Source organism: Sipha flava, unplaced genomic scaffold (genome assembly GCF_003268045.1).
Source record: "Sipha flava isolate LNK unplaced genomic scaffold, YSA_version1 236_pilon_pilon, whole genome shotgun sequence".
Taxonomy (NCBI): Eukaryota; Metazoa; Arthropoda; class Insecta; order Hemiptera; family Aphididae; genus Sipha; species Sipha flava.
The window spans coordinates 82,569-102,917 of NW_020272878.1; the positions used below are offsets into that span (position 1 = coordinate 82,569).

Genomic DNA, 20,349 nt, shown 5'->3' on the forward strand with positions numbered 1-20,349 from the left:
ATATATAAGCTGTATTAATAACCTATTAAAAAACCAAAAAAAAAAAAAAAAAAAAAATTATAATAATAATGAAACGATGGTATGGTACCTATGGTTGACGATTCATGTTTGGGTCGAGATAGTTATTTAATAATTAACCGTAATAATACAGTATATTAATATTACTGGTGGAATCAGTATTTTTGTTCTTATGATTAAATTGTAATCATTATAGGTGCACGTAAATTATTTAACTAATTACCAATCAAAAAATGACTTAAACTTTAACTTTTACGAGTTCACAAATTAAAAATTGAATGTAACTGTCAATTATTGTAAAAGGAAAAATATTTGAAAATATCTTTTTATTAAATCAAAACCCAAAGCGTGATGTGGACAAATTAAATTTAAAGAAATTCGGTTAACTACCATGTCAAAAGGTTGTATAACCTAACATTCATTACTTATATCGAATTGAAAAATCGTCCTAAGACGTCCTAATAATAAGGCGGTAAACGCTATGCAGAAATTAAATAGTTAACATTATAAAAATACGTTGGTTAAAAAACAACCATGGTGTTAAAAAAAAATGTTTTTTTTTTGCAAAAATAATAAATGTGAACGTTCTAGAATCTGATATGATTCGTGTTTCACCGGACCTTTGAGACGATTTCCGTTTAAATATTATTTTACTATTACCTGATCGGATGGTTTTCGTCAAAAGTCGTTTTTCGGCGGTGAACTTATAACGGATATATTTCCTGACAGTAAAACTCGTCGGGTTGAATTTATCGGTCACAAGTTTATAGAAATTGTTTATTTTGAAAATGATGGTTCCATTTCAACTGAAATATAATCATACCACCCGTGTTCACTCATACATAAAGGTTGATAAAAATAAAATCGGGAAATTTACGAGACCGGAAAATGAGAATGGAGATAACTTTGATAATTGTTGAAATATGCGCTGGACCTGAAAATCAAAAATTTTAATCGTTTTTTCAAAGCTGAAGTTTTACGATGATGTATAATTTTTCTCACGATCAAACATTTTGGTAATTTTACGATACATTTTCTTTAGAAAGAAATGTAAAGGAAGGAAATTTATTTTGAATTTTATTTGTCATGGTGAACAAACCAATCTTACATTTTTAAGCGCTTTTTATGTTTTAAATACTTGAAAAATAATTTATTTCGACATTAATATTAAAACGATTTAATTCCAGATATGGGATACCCAGAAACTACCATTTTGTACAAATTTTTTCGTTAGACGAATTGAAAATAAAAATATCTAATCACGTACAAAAACCGTGGGGACTTTTGCTCCATGGAATTTATTTTTCTAAAACTATTTGAACTAATGGTTAGAATAGATACGTTTTTGTTTCTAACTTAGGTAGTAAGCATTAGCCGTAGTTATAAATTGATGAGAGTTGAAACATTATATAATTAATCGTATAAATAATTTTTTCTAATAAATACCAAACCCGTCGTATCTACCACTGGTACGTAATATAATGTTTCCGTCGGTATTACCATATCCGAATAAGAACAATGATAAACAGACAAAAAACATGCCTGACGTAGGTAAATGTTTTGATATTATCAAAGGTAAAATCAGCATTTTTTTGTCGCCATATTGTCATATCACAACAATGAAATCTGCGTTCACCAATATGGTCATGAACGTTGAAACGAATAGACGTACAGGATTTTTCTCAGAAAAGACAAACACGCAATAACATATCCGGACAATATAAGATAATGACTGAAATAACTGCAAACGGCATAGTATCAATCAACCGGGCTACTACTGTTATTACTATTACTACATTTGTATACGTTTAGTGGGACTACGGTGGACTTGAACACTACGTCGTTTCGCAAACGAGTACTTCATTACGCATGTCATAGAAGCCCTATCAGCATCATCGTATTGACGTCACGATAACTATATTCTTGGCTCGATGTTATTCCAGTTAATTACAACGGAAAGAAAATCACATGTCCACACGCAAACGCGTGTGTATCCTGGTTCCGATTACAACTCGTTGATTTAATATTGAAGTGCGGCCGTCTCTCGAATGCACGACTCATTGCAGTGATAAGATACCTAAACTATTTGTATTCATAGCTCCAGGCTAGTATCTAGTAGTTCAGGCTATATTAAAGATTTTCATATTATAAAACATACGATAAGAATTAAAAAAAATACGTCATAAAAACAATATTTTTAACATAATATTCAATAAGAATCGTGTTGTACGCGGCCGGATTTTAAACACAAATCATAATCTTGGAAATTGTAGTGATTATAGCATTGTAGGGGTTTGTTTTTAATACCGCTCAACAATTTGTTTTTGCTACTTTATCCCTTTTACTATCCGCAATAATGTTATTAATCATTAGTTTTCAGTGCAATCATACGATTTCAAAATTATTGAGAAGGCATTTTATTGAAAATTTCGTTCTTTTAATGGTAAAATAACCATAATACACTTAAATTATTACTTCTCAAACTTATGCAGAGATCATGTGTTTATGTTCAATAACTCAACAAGTTTGTATTTAATAAACGGTTTTGTTGTATTTATAAATTATCGTAAAATGATTTCTTCTTTTTATGTCATATAATTAATACAGTCGCATGCAGCAATTGTATCAAGAAAGGCTATTGATTTAATACACAAAAATTATATTCTTTTGGTGTATGTATAGTATAGATTATATACGTTTTGTCGAACATAATTCTATCCATTTATCTAAGCATATAAATAATCACTACCGGTACGATGAGCTTCATTATTTTTGAAAACTATTAGGATAAAAAAAAAAAAAAATAAGTGATTAATATGATTTTTCTCTCTTCTCGTAATATTATATGAATCATAATTTTTTGTTTTTCTTAGAAATTAAGTAGTCGACCGAGAGAAAACCGTTTGTTTTACGTTGAACAACACACTATTCTGTATTACTACTATCATACGGTACAGACTAATTGCGTCCCAAATTGATAATAGTCGGTAACTTGCGTCTAAACTTTGAACCAATCGGTTAGGATATAATTTATCTGTCGCATTTATTGATTTGAGTTTCAATTAATTATATTCTATCTTTTTGGTCATTTCTATAATTTATTTATAGTTTAATCAGGAAAAAAAAATTTGTATTAATTTAAAATGTTTATAGTAATTTAATTTTACGAACACGAAAATATTAAGGTTGATAAAACGAATAATTAAATTTTCAACGAAATGATTCAAACGAATTTTCGTCGATACCTTTTCGACTATTTCGTTTTTTTTATTTACGATCCCAACGTTCTCGACCGTATTGTATCGAAAATCATTGTCCGGGACGCAAACGATTGGTGGACGAATACGATAGGTGAGGGACGTTCAAGCACGCACAACTCGTACACCGCAATATTGTTAACTCATATCGAAAACTATACAGGAAAGGATGCAAGCGATGCGCGCAGTCCTATCACGACGTGACGACCGTCCGCGCGTTTTATGTTACCTTCAATGACGAACACGCCACTGTTTTCGGTGCCGACGATCAGCCGACTGTCGCCCCATGAGTCGCCGCACACGATGTCGTGGCCGAAGTCTGGGTAAAAGCACTGCGGCTCCCACGGGGCTCGTTTGAACAGGCCCGTCGTGGCCAGACTGGTGGGCGCGTCGCCCTTAACGATGGTGTCCAACTTCAACGCCTGGCCGATGCGTACGAACTCCACCTGCCGCGCTTCCTCCTTACGCCGCGAACTCCTCGGCGGGTCGGGCAGCACGTCGCTGAACGCCCGTCTGTTCAGCATCGCCTGCGGGACACGGACAATAGCACTCATTTAATTAATCGTTTGCCAACACTCATTTCAATAACTATTTGCCAACACCGTGGCCTAGGATGTCCGGACTGTGGACGGACCGCTTGAGGCCGCGCACAGAGACGTGGGAGCGAATTCGAAGTCGGGGTTTGGGACCCAAAGCTTACCATGGGACGTATCAGTTGCGGTGCAGCATGTTAAGGTTAAGAAATTTGTTTTCACATCTCAAAAGGTCTTCGACACCGATAGCTTAAACGACCGAGACGCAATTATAAGGATTATAACCAGCGTATAAGAAAAACTCATTTTGAATCGGTTAAAAAATGCCAACAAACTTATTCAGGACAGTTATCTGCTTAACTTGCAGCGGTATCAATAGATGATATGACTTGTTTAAAACGTGTTATAGTGTTTGGAAACAGCATTTGTAAACAATAATCGGTGCGGCTATCAATAACCGATGATATTTTCAATATTTATGTAGTAAAAAATAATTCTGAAATCAAAACCGTTAAAAAATATTTCAATGGGTTTAGCATTCAACATTAAGCTGAATTACATGGCAGAAGTCGAATAATATAAATCAAATAAATTAAAAAGTATAGTTTCCATGTTTGTTAAACTTAAGAGATGGGATAATTGCAGATAAAGTTCGAAGTTATTACGAAAACAAAAAGATTAACCAACATCAGTTTTAGTGCAACTGCCGGAAACCTTAAGTTTAATACATATTTTTATAAAGTAACATTCAACGTCAACAATAAAATAAGATATCTGAGACATTTTGAATTTAATGAAAATCATCGGTCAGCTCAAGAAATGTTAGATAAAGTTCGAGAGAATATGGTCTTGAAATGTCACAACATATTGTTTTGAAATAACTACGAAGCTGTGCCTTATGCTTTTTCGAAACATGTTAAATTCAAAATCATGATTCGGTTTTAATATTATGATTAACGACTTTAAAAACTATGAAACTTCTGACGAAGTCAAGAGACGTCAACTGCGATTGTGGACAATCGCAGAACATACGGAACGTGCATTACTAACAACACCCCTGGTTACGAATGGATTCTCTTGCGATGGGAATGACTTATAGTTGGTGAACGACCCAGAAAACATGGGTCTTACGGTGAAGAAGGGGGAATCCTCTTTTGGAATTTTTTCAAAATTAAAAAGTTAATATTCGGTCGAAAAATAAAATAGAACTGTTTTACGAGTTTTTGTCTTATAAAACGGCTTTCTACTACATTGTTTTAAACATTATTGACACCTATTAATATGATTTTATGCTGTCGATTTCATTACTTTGAGCATTATAATATACAGTGCATGTGCACATAATGACTGTAATGAAGTTAAAGTATATATTTTTATAATGCGGATATCAAGTATGGATTTTAATAAAACGATTAGGCGCGGGACGGTGCCTTATTTACTTTTCCGGTAAAAAAAAAAAAATCTTTTGCTTCTACAAATGTACCACCTTCAAGTCATCCTCCCTATTAGTCCATTTGACCAGTTTGAAAATTTCTTGGCCCCAGCGAATCAATATAATATCATCAATAATAAAGTACACATAGTAAATTATTTTATTTCAATTAGGGATCATATTTTCAATATGAGCATAGTATATACATTCCATAATTTTATTGTACATCAATTATTCTAAATGACTCCTTTTGCATTGTCTTGTATTTGGAATAGCTAGCGGCTGTATACAATTTTATTGTATACAATATTATTGTACGTCCATCATTCAACACGACATAACTAAAAGGGGTTGGGTGGTTTGGGAGTACTGGCTTAACTAGGATCTTTGGCCCCAGTGATAAGTTAAGCCCGTGACTATTTCAGTATTCATAGATTTTTTTTTTCAATACTGACTACTTAATATTTAATGTTTTTTTTTTGGGGTTTTTCTGGTCTCCCATACAACAAATTTTCCTCCATCTACCTCTGTCTTTTGCTACTTCTCACCAGTTTGATCCTGGGTCTACTTCTTTAACTTATCTCTTTACACAGCATTCTCATTTAAGGTGTGGTCTGCCTAGTGCATCTCCTTGCCTCAGACCAGTGGTTATTTTGAATGATTGGGATATAGAATTTACTATTTTTATTTTAATCTCAGAGTTTTTATTTGCTACTTTAATTAGGTTAATTAATATTATGGTATATTGAAGTCTTTCAATATATTAAAGAGGCTCTGCTTTTGTATAGAATCGTATGAACACAAACAATGTATAATCCTCCTTCACATGTTTCCACACTTTTTAGAAAATCTATTTTATAATGAATATTTGGTCTGTAGTAGATCTTTTTGGTCTTAATCCTCCTTGGTAGTTTTTCAGAATTCCTTCGGAGATTAATTTAATTCTGTCTAGGATAAATATCTCAATTCTAGATAATGAAGGGTATTCGCTTTCATTTAGTTCTGCGTCAGTCCAAGTAAATGTATCTATGGATTCCTCAAAATTAAGGAGGTTCTCAAAGTAGTCTTTCCATTTATCCAAGATATTATTTGGGTTTGTAATAAATGTACCATCACTATTTTTTAGGAACTTTCCTTGTTTCTTGAATCCATTCCTAATGGCATTGATATTTTAGAATAAATGACGTTGACTTTTCAATTTATGATATTCTTGGTGTCTTTTCTCTTTTCGTATCTGATTATGTTGTTTACTTCTTTTTTTTGCATATTCTGTAGTTGTTTTCTTTTTCTACGTTATCTGGGTCATTAACGTAACCTTGTTATTCAAAATAGAACTATAGCGTCGCGTTACGAAAATAGTGTGATAATACAGTTCACTACGTATAATAGCATCGCAATACGTCGGCATACTACAACTTTTCTGGTGGAAGAGATACATGCGTAATAAAAACCAGTTTTCGTCCAAGTGACTATGCACTCTTATTCTGAATAGACTATAGTCTAAATATATTATAGTCTAATAAGTTGGTAAATTCGCCCAATGTAATTGAAGCTTAATAATTTTTTGATTATACTTGCCAATTATAGTAAAAATAATAATAATCGTATTATATTGTTTGTGATGGGCAACGAAACTGTTTGATTTTTCTGAACACTATTATTACTGCAAACGTAAAATATTTTATGAAAAATGTTGAAAAAATGTTTAACAACAATCTACGGTATTAAAACATACACTCCAGTACCTATATAAAGTAGTAACGATGCATATTTATTATTACGTACGTTCGATATTTTGATGTACCAATAGATAAAAGTTTGAAGAGTTTATTTCGATCAAGAGAAAAAAAGTTACATCTATACCCTAACCGGTGTAATTTAAATTCAACGCAGTCAACAAAATTACTTTATTCACTTTTTTATCTGACAAATATTGGGCTTTATAATAGTGAAGCACTCTTTAATCTAATAGATTCGAATTACATAGTTTTTGTGTTTTCTGTTTTGACTGTTAACTGTTTTGACAAGTGACTTTAGCGTATAACGTTTTTGACTCATTTCCTGTTCGAAGTATCACTTTTTTTTAGACATATTGATTCATTTACTTATTTTCGACTTTTTTTTAAAATCCCATGCCCTTGTTATCTTTTGGTAGTTAGCTTGCCAACCGTTGTCCCTTTTATTGTTTGTGAGTAATCTGATGTGTAACTTACCTTAATTTATACTAACTGAATTTTATATTTTAATTCCATGCATTTAGTTTGGTTTATTTTTATATTTTTCCATGTATTAAAAATAATCACTAGCTTCTCTTATTTTAATTTTATTCTCGCTTATCATTTCTTTCCTTCAATGTGTTTATTTTCGATTTTTCTTTTTCATTTTATTTGTTGCTATAAATAATTTCTACGAATTACTAATATTATATCCATATCATGCCTGCTATAGTTTTCTAGGAGTGTTTTTATTTTATTTTAATTGTTTCTTTTATCATCCGTTATAATAACAATAATTTTTGTTTATTTATTTTTTAAATTTAAAAATGGATTAATTTATAATTAAGTTAAATTTTAATAAAATTAATAAAATTGATTATTAATAAGTTTTTTTTTTTTGTTTTGTAATGTAGTTCACAACAGGGCACCGTGGCTAAATTGGGTCCAAAAAGACACTGCTGAAAAAAAAGTTTGGGAACCGCTGATATAGTTTAATAATTATGTGCATCATATGAGATTGTCACATTTTAAATATCAACTAATTAATAACTGGTTTTTAGGCACGCGCGCAGAAAAAACAAATCAAATAATAATGTTCAAACCAAATTATGACAATGTTGGTACTAAACGGTACACCATTGTCATCCTCAATAGGTTAATTTTCGATGTTTTTATCTACAATGGTTTGTATATATATATAGAAATCGAAGACATAACTACATAATTTTCATATAGTAAGTATTAATTAATATCATTACAAATAAAGGTTTCTAAAATACCTACTACAATCTACAGCTGCCAAAAACTGAGCACAAAGTACTAGATATAGGTATAAAATTCACAAATTCGTTAAAATTATTTTGAGCGACGATGAAATGCGTGTGTACCAGAAAGTATACCTAACCAGTGTTATTAATCGTCAAAACCATTTTTCAACAAAACTTCTCCAATGTGAAAACGTTTAAGGTAAAAAGCAAACGGTGAAACACGAACGTATTGATTATTGTATTCAATTGAAAATAAAACATGTACACATACACATATACACACATATATAAATATAATAATTCAACAACTTACTACTTTACTAGAATCCGACATGTAGTCCGAGTAAAGGTCTTTGATGAGCATGTCAAGAGTTCGCTCACGCTTTTTCGCAAACGTGGGTGTATTGAACGTAGCTTTTTCACCGTTTATCACTGCAATACAAAAAATCTTATATTTTTAGGTGCAGAAATTAGATCAAATCACAAATTAATCACAATAGCTTTGAAATATTGTTAAGTATCAGAAATTTATTTTAGTTAATTCTATATTAAATTATTAAATATTTCTTTAAATTTATTTTTATCGAAATACACAAAAAGAAAATTGATGTATTAAAAGTTTAAAATATTATCAAATTAAAATGCAGTATATTTTAATAAAAACATCAGACTTAAGCACTTTAAAGTACAAAAATCATGTTACCGCGAAATCGTTAAATATAAAATCGTACAAAATTATACTACAAAGGACAGAGAATGATAAAAAAAAAACGATAAGCAAAAAATTAAGTACTCGTATAAACGCGTCTGAATACATCTTATAATTTGTCTTAAATAATAATATTATTTCGAATTTCTGTTTATCACGCACTTTTACAACCATTAAGGAAAGTTAGACATATACTATTATTATTGGGAATTGCGTGACTATTTTATAGATTGCCTTGCTTATTATTGCAAGGTTGTAAAAAATAGAAATATCAGTTTAACACATTTTCAATTATTTAACTGTATATAACGAGCGAAAAGATAAAAAAAACCAATACTTTAAAGAGCTATATATAAATGGTTTTCAATCCTAAATCTCTATCAAACAGAAAAGAGTACAGTACAGAGTTTTTTGATTTGAGAAATAATTTAAAGAATTAATTAATCCAAAAAAAACTAATTAATTCAATATTTTATTAAATAATTGATTTAATTTGTGCCTCGATGAAAATAAAATAAATGAAAATTTGTAATAAATAACATAAATAAACAAAAAAAATCAACAATTTCATAATATGTATACCTGCGTATATTCATAATCAACAATTTCATAATATGTATACCTGCGTATATTCTTTTTTGAATTAATATTTTAATATTGATTATCTATTTAAGCATAATAAAAAAGATAATGGGAGAATTCGGTGCATGTAATTTTTAGCTCAAGCGTATAGAATTGAAGGAATTTAATGTACGTGTAAAAATTAATTCCAAACATACAAAGATTCGAGAATGTTTTTCCAAAATGCGCATTTAAATGTAGAAAAATAATAATCACAATCACTAAATTATTGTTGTTTGTCCGGTATTAAACAACTCTTTTATTGAAAAACATTATTTCATAATACCGGAAATGAAAGAAAATGTAGATCTTATAGTATAATTTATAAATTAAAGAAAAATGTGTGAACGTATAAAAATTATTCTCAACAAGCGACGCAATCATTGTACATAATTTAATGTTCCAACCAACGCCCGGCAATATAGTAACACAAAGGTTGTTTTCATAATTTTTGTGTTATGATAATTTCGATTCGAATAAGTTAAAGCTCATCATACACTGAAGTTTTATACACGCGTTGTGCTTTTGATGTTAGCGTGTGTTTGTTCATTTAAAATATAATATATTCCTTCAGTGAGCATAGTGCAAATACAATAATATAATATAAAAAGGCGAAATTCCTCCTTGGTTAGATTAGTAGGACTACATGGTTGGATGAGATTCATTATAATACATCAAAACTATGAAATATTCTTTATTAAATAATTCAAATAATTTAATGACTTAGGCACCTGAATTTGTCGTCGAAATTATATTTTGAAACCCTTATATTTTTTTCGATTTTTTGGTATACTTTTATTTTTGGTAACAACTAAAATTTTATGAATTTTGGTTTTATAAATATAATGGATTTTTTATGATTATATGGTTTTGTTAACAATTAATATATGCAAATATTCGTAATTTTTTTTTTATTTTTTTTTATTTGAAGATTAATATTTTTTTATCTATCAGCTGTAGATAAAAAAAATATTAAAAAATATTCAAGATTCAAATCTCTTACATATCTATCAGTTGTAGATATGTATGAGATTTGAATCTCGGTTAAAATTAAATATCTTTTTTGCAATTATTTTTTCGTTTTTCTCAATAATTTGGAAAACTGCTAAGAAATGTAAGTTGTAATCACCTTACAGAATCAACTAGAACCTAATTTTGTAATAATTGGAGCAACTTTTTCGGATGAATTTGTTAACATAAATAATAAAATTAACACATAATGGTAAAACCAGTACATTATTCGTATAATTTAAAATCTTAAATAATAATATTTAATATAATTAATCAATGGCGTATACATAACTTTTGTAAGGAAGGGGATCAGTTGCAAACAAATCATTATGGATGGTAAATTCCTAAACCTCAGTACCTGCACATTTAAATAATAAATAAATAATAATAATATATATATTGAATGTGTCAAAATAATAATTTACAATCAGTTCCGGGTTAAGGGGGAGGGGCAAAGGGGGTAGCTGCTCCGGACGTCAAAATTTTAGGGGTGGCAATTTTTTTACGGCATCAACAAAAGTTTTGAAATTTTCTGTATGTAAATTATATAATACCAGTTTTTAGGAAAAATTATTAATTTATTATTGAAAAATATTAATTATAATATTATAATTATAATTATTTCGTCTGTGGGCGTTTAGTACATTAAGGGTAAAACCATATTATTATTATTTAGCACTCGGAAACCTAACCTATGCATTTTTATTTTCGTTATACTGACATGAAATTGTGTTTATTATATTTCTTATATATCTCTAAGTGTGTATTATCATTTATAACCATCAGATTATTAAATTTAATATTAATAGTTTTAAATAATTTATTTACGCACTACCAAACAATTGTTTTTGTTATCTCTCTATCTCTCTCTCTCTCTCTCTCTCTCTCTCTCTCTCTCTCTCTCCCTCTCACTCGTCTCATGGTCATAGTTGTCGTCATTGTCGAGTTCGATTCACGAATCACGATTGACTGGAAAAGAAAACGTGCTTAGTATTTTATTTTCAATCGATATGAGTGGAAAGCGCACACAAATGCATATATTCAATTAAATGAGTTGTTTGGGTTTTTTTTTAAACGTGGAAGGAATTGACGATGATATTTTGATAGAGAAAAATCAAAGCAATGAGTAAATATTTATAGTGTTTATAACCGAAACTTGAAAATGAGATTATACAATTTAAAACAATAATGAAGTATTTTTAAGAAGATGAAAAATTATCTAAGCACAGTTTTCTTGAATTATTAACATTATCAAAGTTAAACGATTCATTTCCTATTGTGGAAATAGCTTAAAACCTTTTTATATTTATACCATGTTCAAATACTAGCTTCAAATATTTTTTTGTTTCCTTATAATTTTCTTACATTGAGAACACTATTTTATACAATTTTAAAAAGGCCTATGTGGGAGATCTGACCCCACATCCCCCCTTGTATACGTCCCTGTAATTAATATATATTATGATTGCCGGTCACTTACTTTTGACAATCAGAAATTCTCTAAATTCTTGAGGTATCTTGAACACAGGAGGACACGGCAACGACGGTCCAAACAGCGGTACGGATTCTTCGGAATACACGACTAATTTATAGCTGTTGTCTGACGAGTCGTACGCAACTAGTGCGAACACGTCTATTCGAAAAACTGTTGTTAAAGAAAATGGTGCATGGAACAAGGTGACAATAATTATTTTTAACAAATTATAATATTGTCATAAAAAAATATAATTATGTCAAAATCTAATACAATTGAAATCATAAATACATAGTACCTATATAACTAGTTATAAAGCAATACATTTTATCAATAAGAAATTTTATTCAATTTTTTTAAATCAATAGTTTATTTAGCTTTGATGTTTTATTTTTTTTTTTACTCGTTAATTTTGACATTTTAAATGTCCGAAAATTTCCACTGCGTTCAACAGAAGTCACATTTTTACTTTCATTATTATATAACATAGTATTTTGTCGAATTTAATTTGAATTAGGTTTGTTTTTGATTTAAATCACTTCAAAACTTTAAACACTCATTTTAATTGAATAATAATTAAGAATTATAGCTTGGACTTCAAAACCATTAAATACAAAATAATATGTATAAATTCATTGACTAAAGTTTATTATTTTTTTCCACCCATGCACATATCAATCCTATTCTTCAATAATGCAGAAAAAATCACAATGAGTAATATAATTAGTCTTAGCCATGATCCGATATAATATTTTCATAATTAAACATCAAAAAAGACAATTAAAAATTAATTTTTTTACTGCATTTAGAGTATCATGGCATTATAAATGTTTTATTATTGTACGATGTTATAGTATATAGTTTCTTTTCTTTTAACAAACGTCTATCGTATATGATATAGTGATGTAACCATTTATATATATATAATAAATATGTTTATATAAACATGGTTACGAATCATATGTTATTAAGACTTTTTACAGAATTCAGTACAATGGACTGTTATTCGTATACAATGGAAGCAACATTTTTTGCTTAAACTACACACTTATACCGTATGCTGTTTTCTATACTTGCAGATATATAGGCGACGGCAAGGAACACATTTATATGTATATAAAAATGTCATTGTATGTCATTACAAATAAGTCATATTTAATATGATCCACGTTGATTAAATTCATAAAAACATTTATTCATGTGCTAAAAATATTCATATTGTGTTCGTTTAAAAAAGTCAATTGTTTTTATCAAAGATTTTTTTTTGCTCATAATATTCTATAAAATGTATGTAAAAAAGGAATACTTAATTCTTACTTATTTTTATGTTAGATATATTTTAGTTGAACTAGTCCAACAAGGAAACATTGAGTCTATGTATACTAATTAAAAATTTGTAAAAATACATATTATAGTTAATGTCATTGATCCTTCAAAATTTACAAAGAGTTCAAACTCTTTAAACAAATATTGATCAGAAATCAATAATTTATAATTATATTTTAGAAGCTAATAGGTAAGATTGATGGGAAATTTTCAAAGTTAAAAACTAAAAAGCAAATCATATGGGGCACATAATTTCAAGGAAATAAGCTTTTAATCGTTTAAAATTAGGGTCTTCTATAATATCAATAGGTGGTATTTATAAAATTTACTGTCTTTCGATGGTTCTTTTTTTATAAAACATTGTATTCTTAAGTTATATTTTGTAACGAGACAATATATTCTCAATAATCATCCTTTTGTAATATTTTAATACGATGATATCCTTTTTGTGTTCTCGGCAGCCATCATACTTTAAAAAAAATTAAAGTAAAGAAATCGTTAAATTTTCAAATGATTAAAAAAATATACAACTGAACAAGAAAAAATAAAAAATCATTTGTATATAAACAAAGCGTATAATAGTTGAGTATTTTCTATAAAACCTTTTTGTCGTACTTACCTACACAATATCGTCGTTTTCTGTTAAAATCAATATTACCATAAATCATTATTATTATTTCAAATACAATCACATAAGATATTGTCATATGACGGCATAATATCAACAGCACGAAAGGATACGAGTAAACTGAGATTTGATGAACGCGGGATTGAACTGAGACATTTGCGTCGTGCCTCCGTCTACGTACACGATGTTGACAATGTCGTTTCCGATGTGACGTTTTCGCTCTACCTGTTAATGAACGGGCAATGCCGCGATCGGTTAGTGTTAGTTAATTTAATCGTTGTTTATTCAATTTAAATGTATTTAAAGCATTTAGACTGTTATCGACTACATTACGATTCTGCAAAATTTGCGGAATAGTGTGAATCTTCATAACCATTTTTAAACATAAACGATACCACAAATTTCATATATATTTATGTGTTACGATCCAGGTGGACAAATCAATCGTTGTATACAATTTCTAAGGTATTTGGGCAAAAGTAAAAAATATATATCTAATTCCCATATAGACTAGTCATTTTATACAATGCTAAAACTGGTGTGGGCAATATGAATATTAAAGGTATCTTAGAGTTTTATATTTTATGATTTCTTTTAGGCACTGCTTCCTACGGGTCACAATAACTTTTATCAGTAGTAGTGAATAAATCGGATACCGTAAACTTTGTCCGGTTAGTGTTTACAATGATCATTTATTCACTTGGACCGTAACATGTACACGATTCAGCATGATTTCAAATGCAACGTTGCACGATCGCTAAAACCTGAACCGCTGTTATTGATTCGGCGACATCGCGACCGCCCGCATGTGTGCATATTACCTGTTGTCGGTTGTCCTTCGAATACGGTAACATTGTGGACACGTGAAACATGATTTCGTGTCCTTCATATATTGTGTACACCGAATACTCGCCCGTCATGTCACCTAGATAGACCAAACAAATAACGGAAACAGATAATAGGTTTTGTAGGCTCGTTTTGGGAAAAAATGCACGTCCAACTGAGATCACCTTTTACATCCAGTCCTCCTCGGTACTTGTCCCATCCTTTAAGCAGTACCCGATTGCCCAAAAGCGATATAAATTGATTAAATTCTTCACTGCCGGTTTCTAAAAATAAAACGTATACATACGCGCATTATTAACGATTCCAACTGTCTGAAATGATAAGTCAAGACAATACTGCGCAACTAGTCTGTTTCATTATACATCTTTAATATTACAAACAATGAAAAGAAAACTTAATATTATGTATATTAACAAATAAAATATACATAATCAATGGACATATAGCATGACGAAAAAATGATTCCAATTTTACGAGTTCGATGAAATGAAATGTAGAAGACGTAAAAACCATCAACGGTGCGGCACTGAAAGATAATAATTTTTTTGTTCACGAAAAATAACATCATAGAAAACATTTGCGCAAGAAAATATTTCACATCTCGAATGATTTTATACAAAGGTACTCTTAAGTTATATACACATACACAAACACACACGCATTGATGTGCAGCTGGGATGATTTCATCTCATTGCGTTTCCATTAACTTCACACACTTAAGTACACAAACACGTGATATCAAATACATAATCCCCAGGAGAAAAGCATCATGATGTTATTAAAATATTACAATTGAGAAGACTTATTGACATATATACTTATACAGATTTAAGCTATTGTACACCTGGCAATATCCAATAAATGCGCAACATTCATTTTATCGGTCTACACTGATGGTTTTTATTAAATATTTGTTATTTATTTACTTTAAAAGAAAATTAATTTTACACTCTGTGATTTTGAATTCCATTGAAACAAATATTGCCATACAAATAAACGTTTAAATAATACAACTATATTTGTTAAATATCGGGCATTTGTACTTTGATATAGTCGTATATATAGACTAAATATTGTCGTCTCAGTTCAAGACTGCAATAACTCAAAAAAACTATTATTGAGATATCGAATCCTCAATTCAAGACATCAATAATTCAAAAGTATTCAGAATTGAATTATCTACGTGATATTATTTGCAAAATTACGACGATTTCGATTCTATAACGCAATAACTTTTAATTACATTATTCATCTCTAGAGGTCATTTATTTCATTCTAGAACCAGTAGTTTCATAATTTGAGTTATTGCATTTTTGAACTGAGGCGTTGATATGTACTAGAATTCACTTCAGAATATAAGTTATCATAAGAGAAAAAAAGTAAATGATAAATACTGCATTGACGTAAAACAAAAAAAAAACAAAAAACGTAAGTATAAAATCGTTATTTTAAAAATAGAAACCATACAGTACATACATTTATTTATATATATAAAAAAAAATAACTGGAAAAAGAAGCATATTATAATAGTTTAGATCAATTGCTTCACAATCTATATAACTATGTATTTATATATTGTAATGTATTATTGTTAAATATATTTATAATCGAACAATTTTGTTGTTGTTTTATATTGGTACTCGAATGCGAGTTGTTTTTGTCGGTAAGAAAATTCCAACAACGCAATGTTTCGATTTCAATGGTTATCTTTACGAGAATGTTTAGGAGCGAACATGGTCGAGCACACAATCATAGAAGGTTTAACGACACAAAAACGAATATCAATCAGAAGTCCTTTAAATAGGGTGAAAAAGTATATAAAAAAGGATCAGATATCCTACTTCTCTGAGGATATGAATTTATTACAAGAAAGTGTCTTTTTTCACTTTTCAACTATTAATCCTAGGTTTTATGATCTCGTCAAACTTACCATTTTTTATGTTTAGTGTTTCTCTCTTTTATTTATTTTAATTTCGTAGTGATAATGTTATATATTTTGAAAATTAATTTTCACATGCTATGTTCTTTATCTCGACCTATTATATTATTATAATTATTTTCTTCACCTCGAACAGCAACTATCAGAATATTTTCATTGGACATTTCAATCGACAAAACGTCTGGACGTCCTCTCGAAAGTTTATATTTCCTTTTAATCGATCGACTTATCCAGTTGTGATTACATTGACAGTTTAATACAGTATTGTAAATTTAATTTTATTGAAAGTTAGCGAATAAAACGGATATCGTTACACAACAACTATTTTAACGTTGATAGTTATTTACCAGAAGTTTTTAAATCCAAGGGAATTGAGGAATAAATAATATTGTTCATACCTTTCAAATTGAAGTATTTTTGTTTGATAATTCATAAAAAGTTATATATTACAATATATATATATGTGTAGGTGGTACACATCTCAGATTTTCATGGAATCCATTTAGATGGCGCAACTCCAACAATAATGGTGACATTCGATGTAGGTTTTAGAACTACTTTCATAGTAGATCAAGATACTTATATTAATTAAATAATTATTTATGTTACAGTATTATTGATAAAAAAAAAAAAAAAATCGAGAATTTGTTGTTTTGACAAGGAGTAGGCAATAGTAGAGAGAAAACATTCGATACTTAATAAATATACGATACATTAAACGTATATACCTATAATAATAACATTTATTCCTAGAATTTTATAATTTTATTATGTAAGAACAAATTTGAAGATTTATTTATGCTCGATATGATTATACCAAGCAGGCGACTAGAAGTAGGCGACAGTGAATAGATAATTATGATTGAGAATTAATCGATTCATTACCTAAGTAATTTTAAATGTACATAAAAATGGGTGAGTTCGTTTTCGATCAAAACCATACCCTTCCCTTTTCGGCCGATTTACTTTTCGACCAAAACAAACATTTTTATAATACATTCAAAATAATAAAATAATGATATACAATGTTTGATTATGATGGAAACTACTATAATATATTAATGACAATTCAGGGTTTTACTCGTGTAGCGAGGTTTTAGGTTCACATACAAAACATAATCCAATTTGCAACAGTATCAAGGTTTGTACAAAAATTAGGGTAGACTTAGACTTTAATTACCTTTGGGGTGAAGCTCCATTCCCCCGAGAAGTACCACACAATAGCACTCGAGTTTATGAATGAAGCCAGTAGGCGTAACGAGCGAAGTCCTAAAATTTTTAAAATTAAAGTTCCGATTTTTCGAAAAAAAATGCAAAAAATTTTCATTACGATAAGAGATCAAAAAACTAGATACAAAATATCGTTATTTTTTATATTAATATTTTAATAATTACTGACAATAATTGTACATCATTGTTTTAAATTTATTATATAAATTTTTATTTTGGTCGAAAAGGGAATCGGCCTATTTTAAATTTGGCCGAAAAGTGAATTGGCCGAAAAGGAAAGGGTACGCTTTTGGTCAAAAACGGCTTTGCCCACAAAAATATAGAAAGATTATTATATTATATATACGATTACTATTTTAAGTCTAGATTATCGGTGTAAAATAAATCTAAAAGAATATTTGGATGTTATTTTAATAAAAATGCATTAGTTATATGTCATAATGGTTACTTGATTGCAAAATTGTGCCTAAAGCTTGGCCCAAAAGAAGATTTAATCTTTTTCAAACCTATCTGGATTTATTTGTATTTAGTTTATAAACAATAATACTTAAAATTTATTAGGATTAACGAATTTTATAATTATTTTGATACTTTTAAAATAGTTATTATTTAAAGTAGAAATATTTGTTATCTTTTGTTCTCATGATTTTGCTTTTACAACATTAACGAAAAGCTTTAAAGTATATTCAATAGCACACAACTTAATTTAAATTATAATTATATTATATATAAATATAATATAAAGCATTCTATAATTTGTATTTGAATTTAAAAAAATCTGAATTCATAATTAAAAATCCTTTTTATTTTAAACATTTGTCATCTATTCTCTAAATTTATTATCTTGAATAATGTTTTGTGAACTTAACTACTCATAAAATAACACTATGTGAATGAATGAAATATATTCGAATAAATATTGTAAATTCATATTGTTAAAAATTGCAGGTATTGTAAATTTATATATCCTACCGTTTTTCTTCTTAAAATTTTTAATAAATCCATAGAAAACTATAAACACTTACAGATCGTCATTAAAAGTCGTTGAATTAGTTAATATCACTGTTGCAGTGTACGATAAGTTATGTTAAACGATTTTTTCGCATGGGTATTAAAAAATACATACTCGTAATGCATTGTGCGTGCGAGCGAAATCGCGATATTGACGGTAACCGCAATAAGTAAGACATCAACGGGGGCGATTAAATTAAACATAAGATTAAGTGCGGTCAAGTGTTACGGGCGAGGATTCTTAGGTCCAATGGATCCATGTTGTATTCAAATTTTTGTCGAAAAGACCCAGAAGAGCAGTTTGATGTACAAGACATACGGGACCCGTATGCTCGACCTGGATAAAGTATATATGGAGTTTATATACAGAGTGATTTTTTAAGCATGCTCGTACACTTTTTATACTTGAATTATGCAATTTTTCAAATTCTGATTTATAGACAATACCAGTAGGTGTGTACTATAAAAAAATATACATTACAATACTGTTGCAGTATCAAAATTTGTTTTTCAGATAGGAATACCATTTTTTTCACACAGATAATTCATCTGGAAATGTTGATGTAACATTGACTATGTTTAAACCATTACTTTTGGAATGATAAAAATGTATGAAGGACTTGATATAATACCTTTGATTGGTACAACGAAATTATTATTTATTTTATATAATCGATATTCGCTACTTCTTCCAGATAATTTGGATTTCATATAAATACTTATTACATTAAACATATTGTATATAAGGCAAATATAAATTGTATACTAATTGTAGTACGCTTTTCATATACAACATTTAATTTGAATAAATCCGATACTACTTGTTCAAATGTTAATATAATTCAAGAAAATATACCGTATAATTATTAACGTGAAAAAAAATGGTGTTCCCATTTAATAAACAAAAGTCAATATTGCTCCGAGATACCCCCAAGGAAGTAGAATAAAATATGCGTATTGGATAGTATAACATTATAGAATATCTACAAAGTATTTAAAAAATGAAAGTTTTGTACTATTATCTACGGTATATGGGGGGGGGGGGACACTCGATTCTCCTATAGAAATTTAACGTGGTGCGCGATGGAGGGAAAAAAGTATTCTATACCACGGTTTGGGCATGTAGTGGCTCAGGACTCGAGCGCGGGACTGCAGGTACGTATGAAATGACTGATGCGTGATGGATGGATTTATCTAGGACCATGTGCACGATATTTGAATGCAGAGCCGGTGAGACGTTCGCGGTAAAGCTCAGGTCCTTGTACGATCGTTGACGCACGTAGCAGGAAGCATAGGAATTTTGATGTTGAACAGTCCAAATGACCCGTGAA

At 29.3% G+C, this 20,349-nt stretch overlaps 1 protein-coding gene across 2 annotated transcripts in view; it reads right to left on the minus strand.

Annotated features, from left to right (window-relative positions):
- Positions 1 to 20,349, minus strand: part of LOC112683863 (GTPase-activating Rap/Ran-GAP domain-like protein 3) — a 196,706-nt gene that overhangs the window by 36,714 nt on the left and 139,643 nt on the right. For both annotated transcript variants that reach the window (XR_003148622.1, XM_025555048.1), the window contains exons 10-15: positions 15,003 to 15,101; positions 14,814 to 14,917; positions 14,106 to 14,217; positions 12,045 to 12,197; positions 8,537 to 8,655; positions 3,505 to 3,802 (exon numbers count right to left, since the gene is read on the minus strand). Coding sequence is in view for 1 of the 2 variants with exons in the window: in XM_025555048.1 (XP_025410833.1) it covers positions 3,505 to 3,802; positions 8,537 to 8,655; positions 12,045 to 12,197; positions 14,106 to 14,217; positions 14,814 to 14,917; positions 15,003 to 15,101 (885 nt within the window). In the remaining variant the exon portion in view is untranslated. The remainder of the gene's footprint in view (positions 1 to 3,504; positions 3,803 to 8,536; positions 8,656 to 12,044; positions 12,198 to 14,105; positions 14,218 to 14,813; positions 14,918 to 15,002; positions 15,102 to 20,349) is intronic.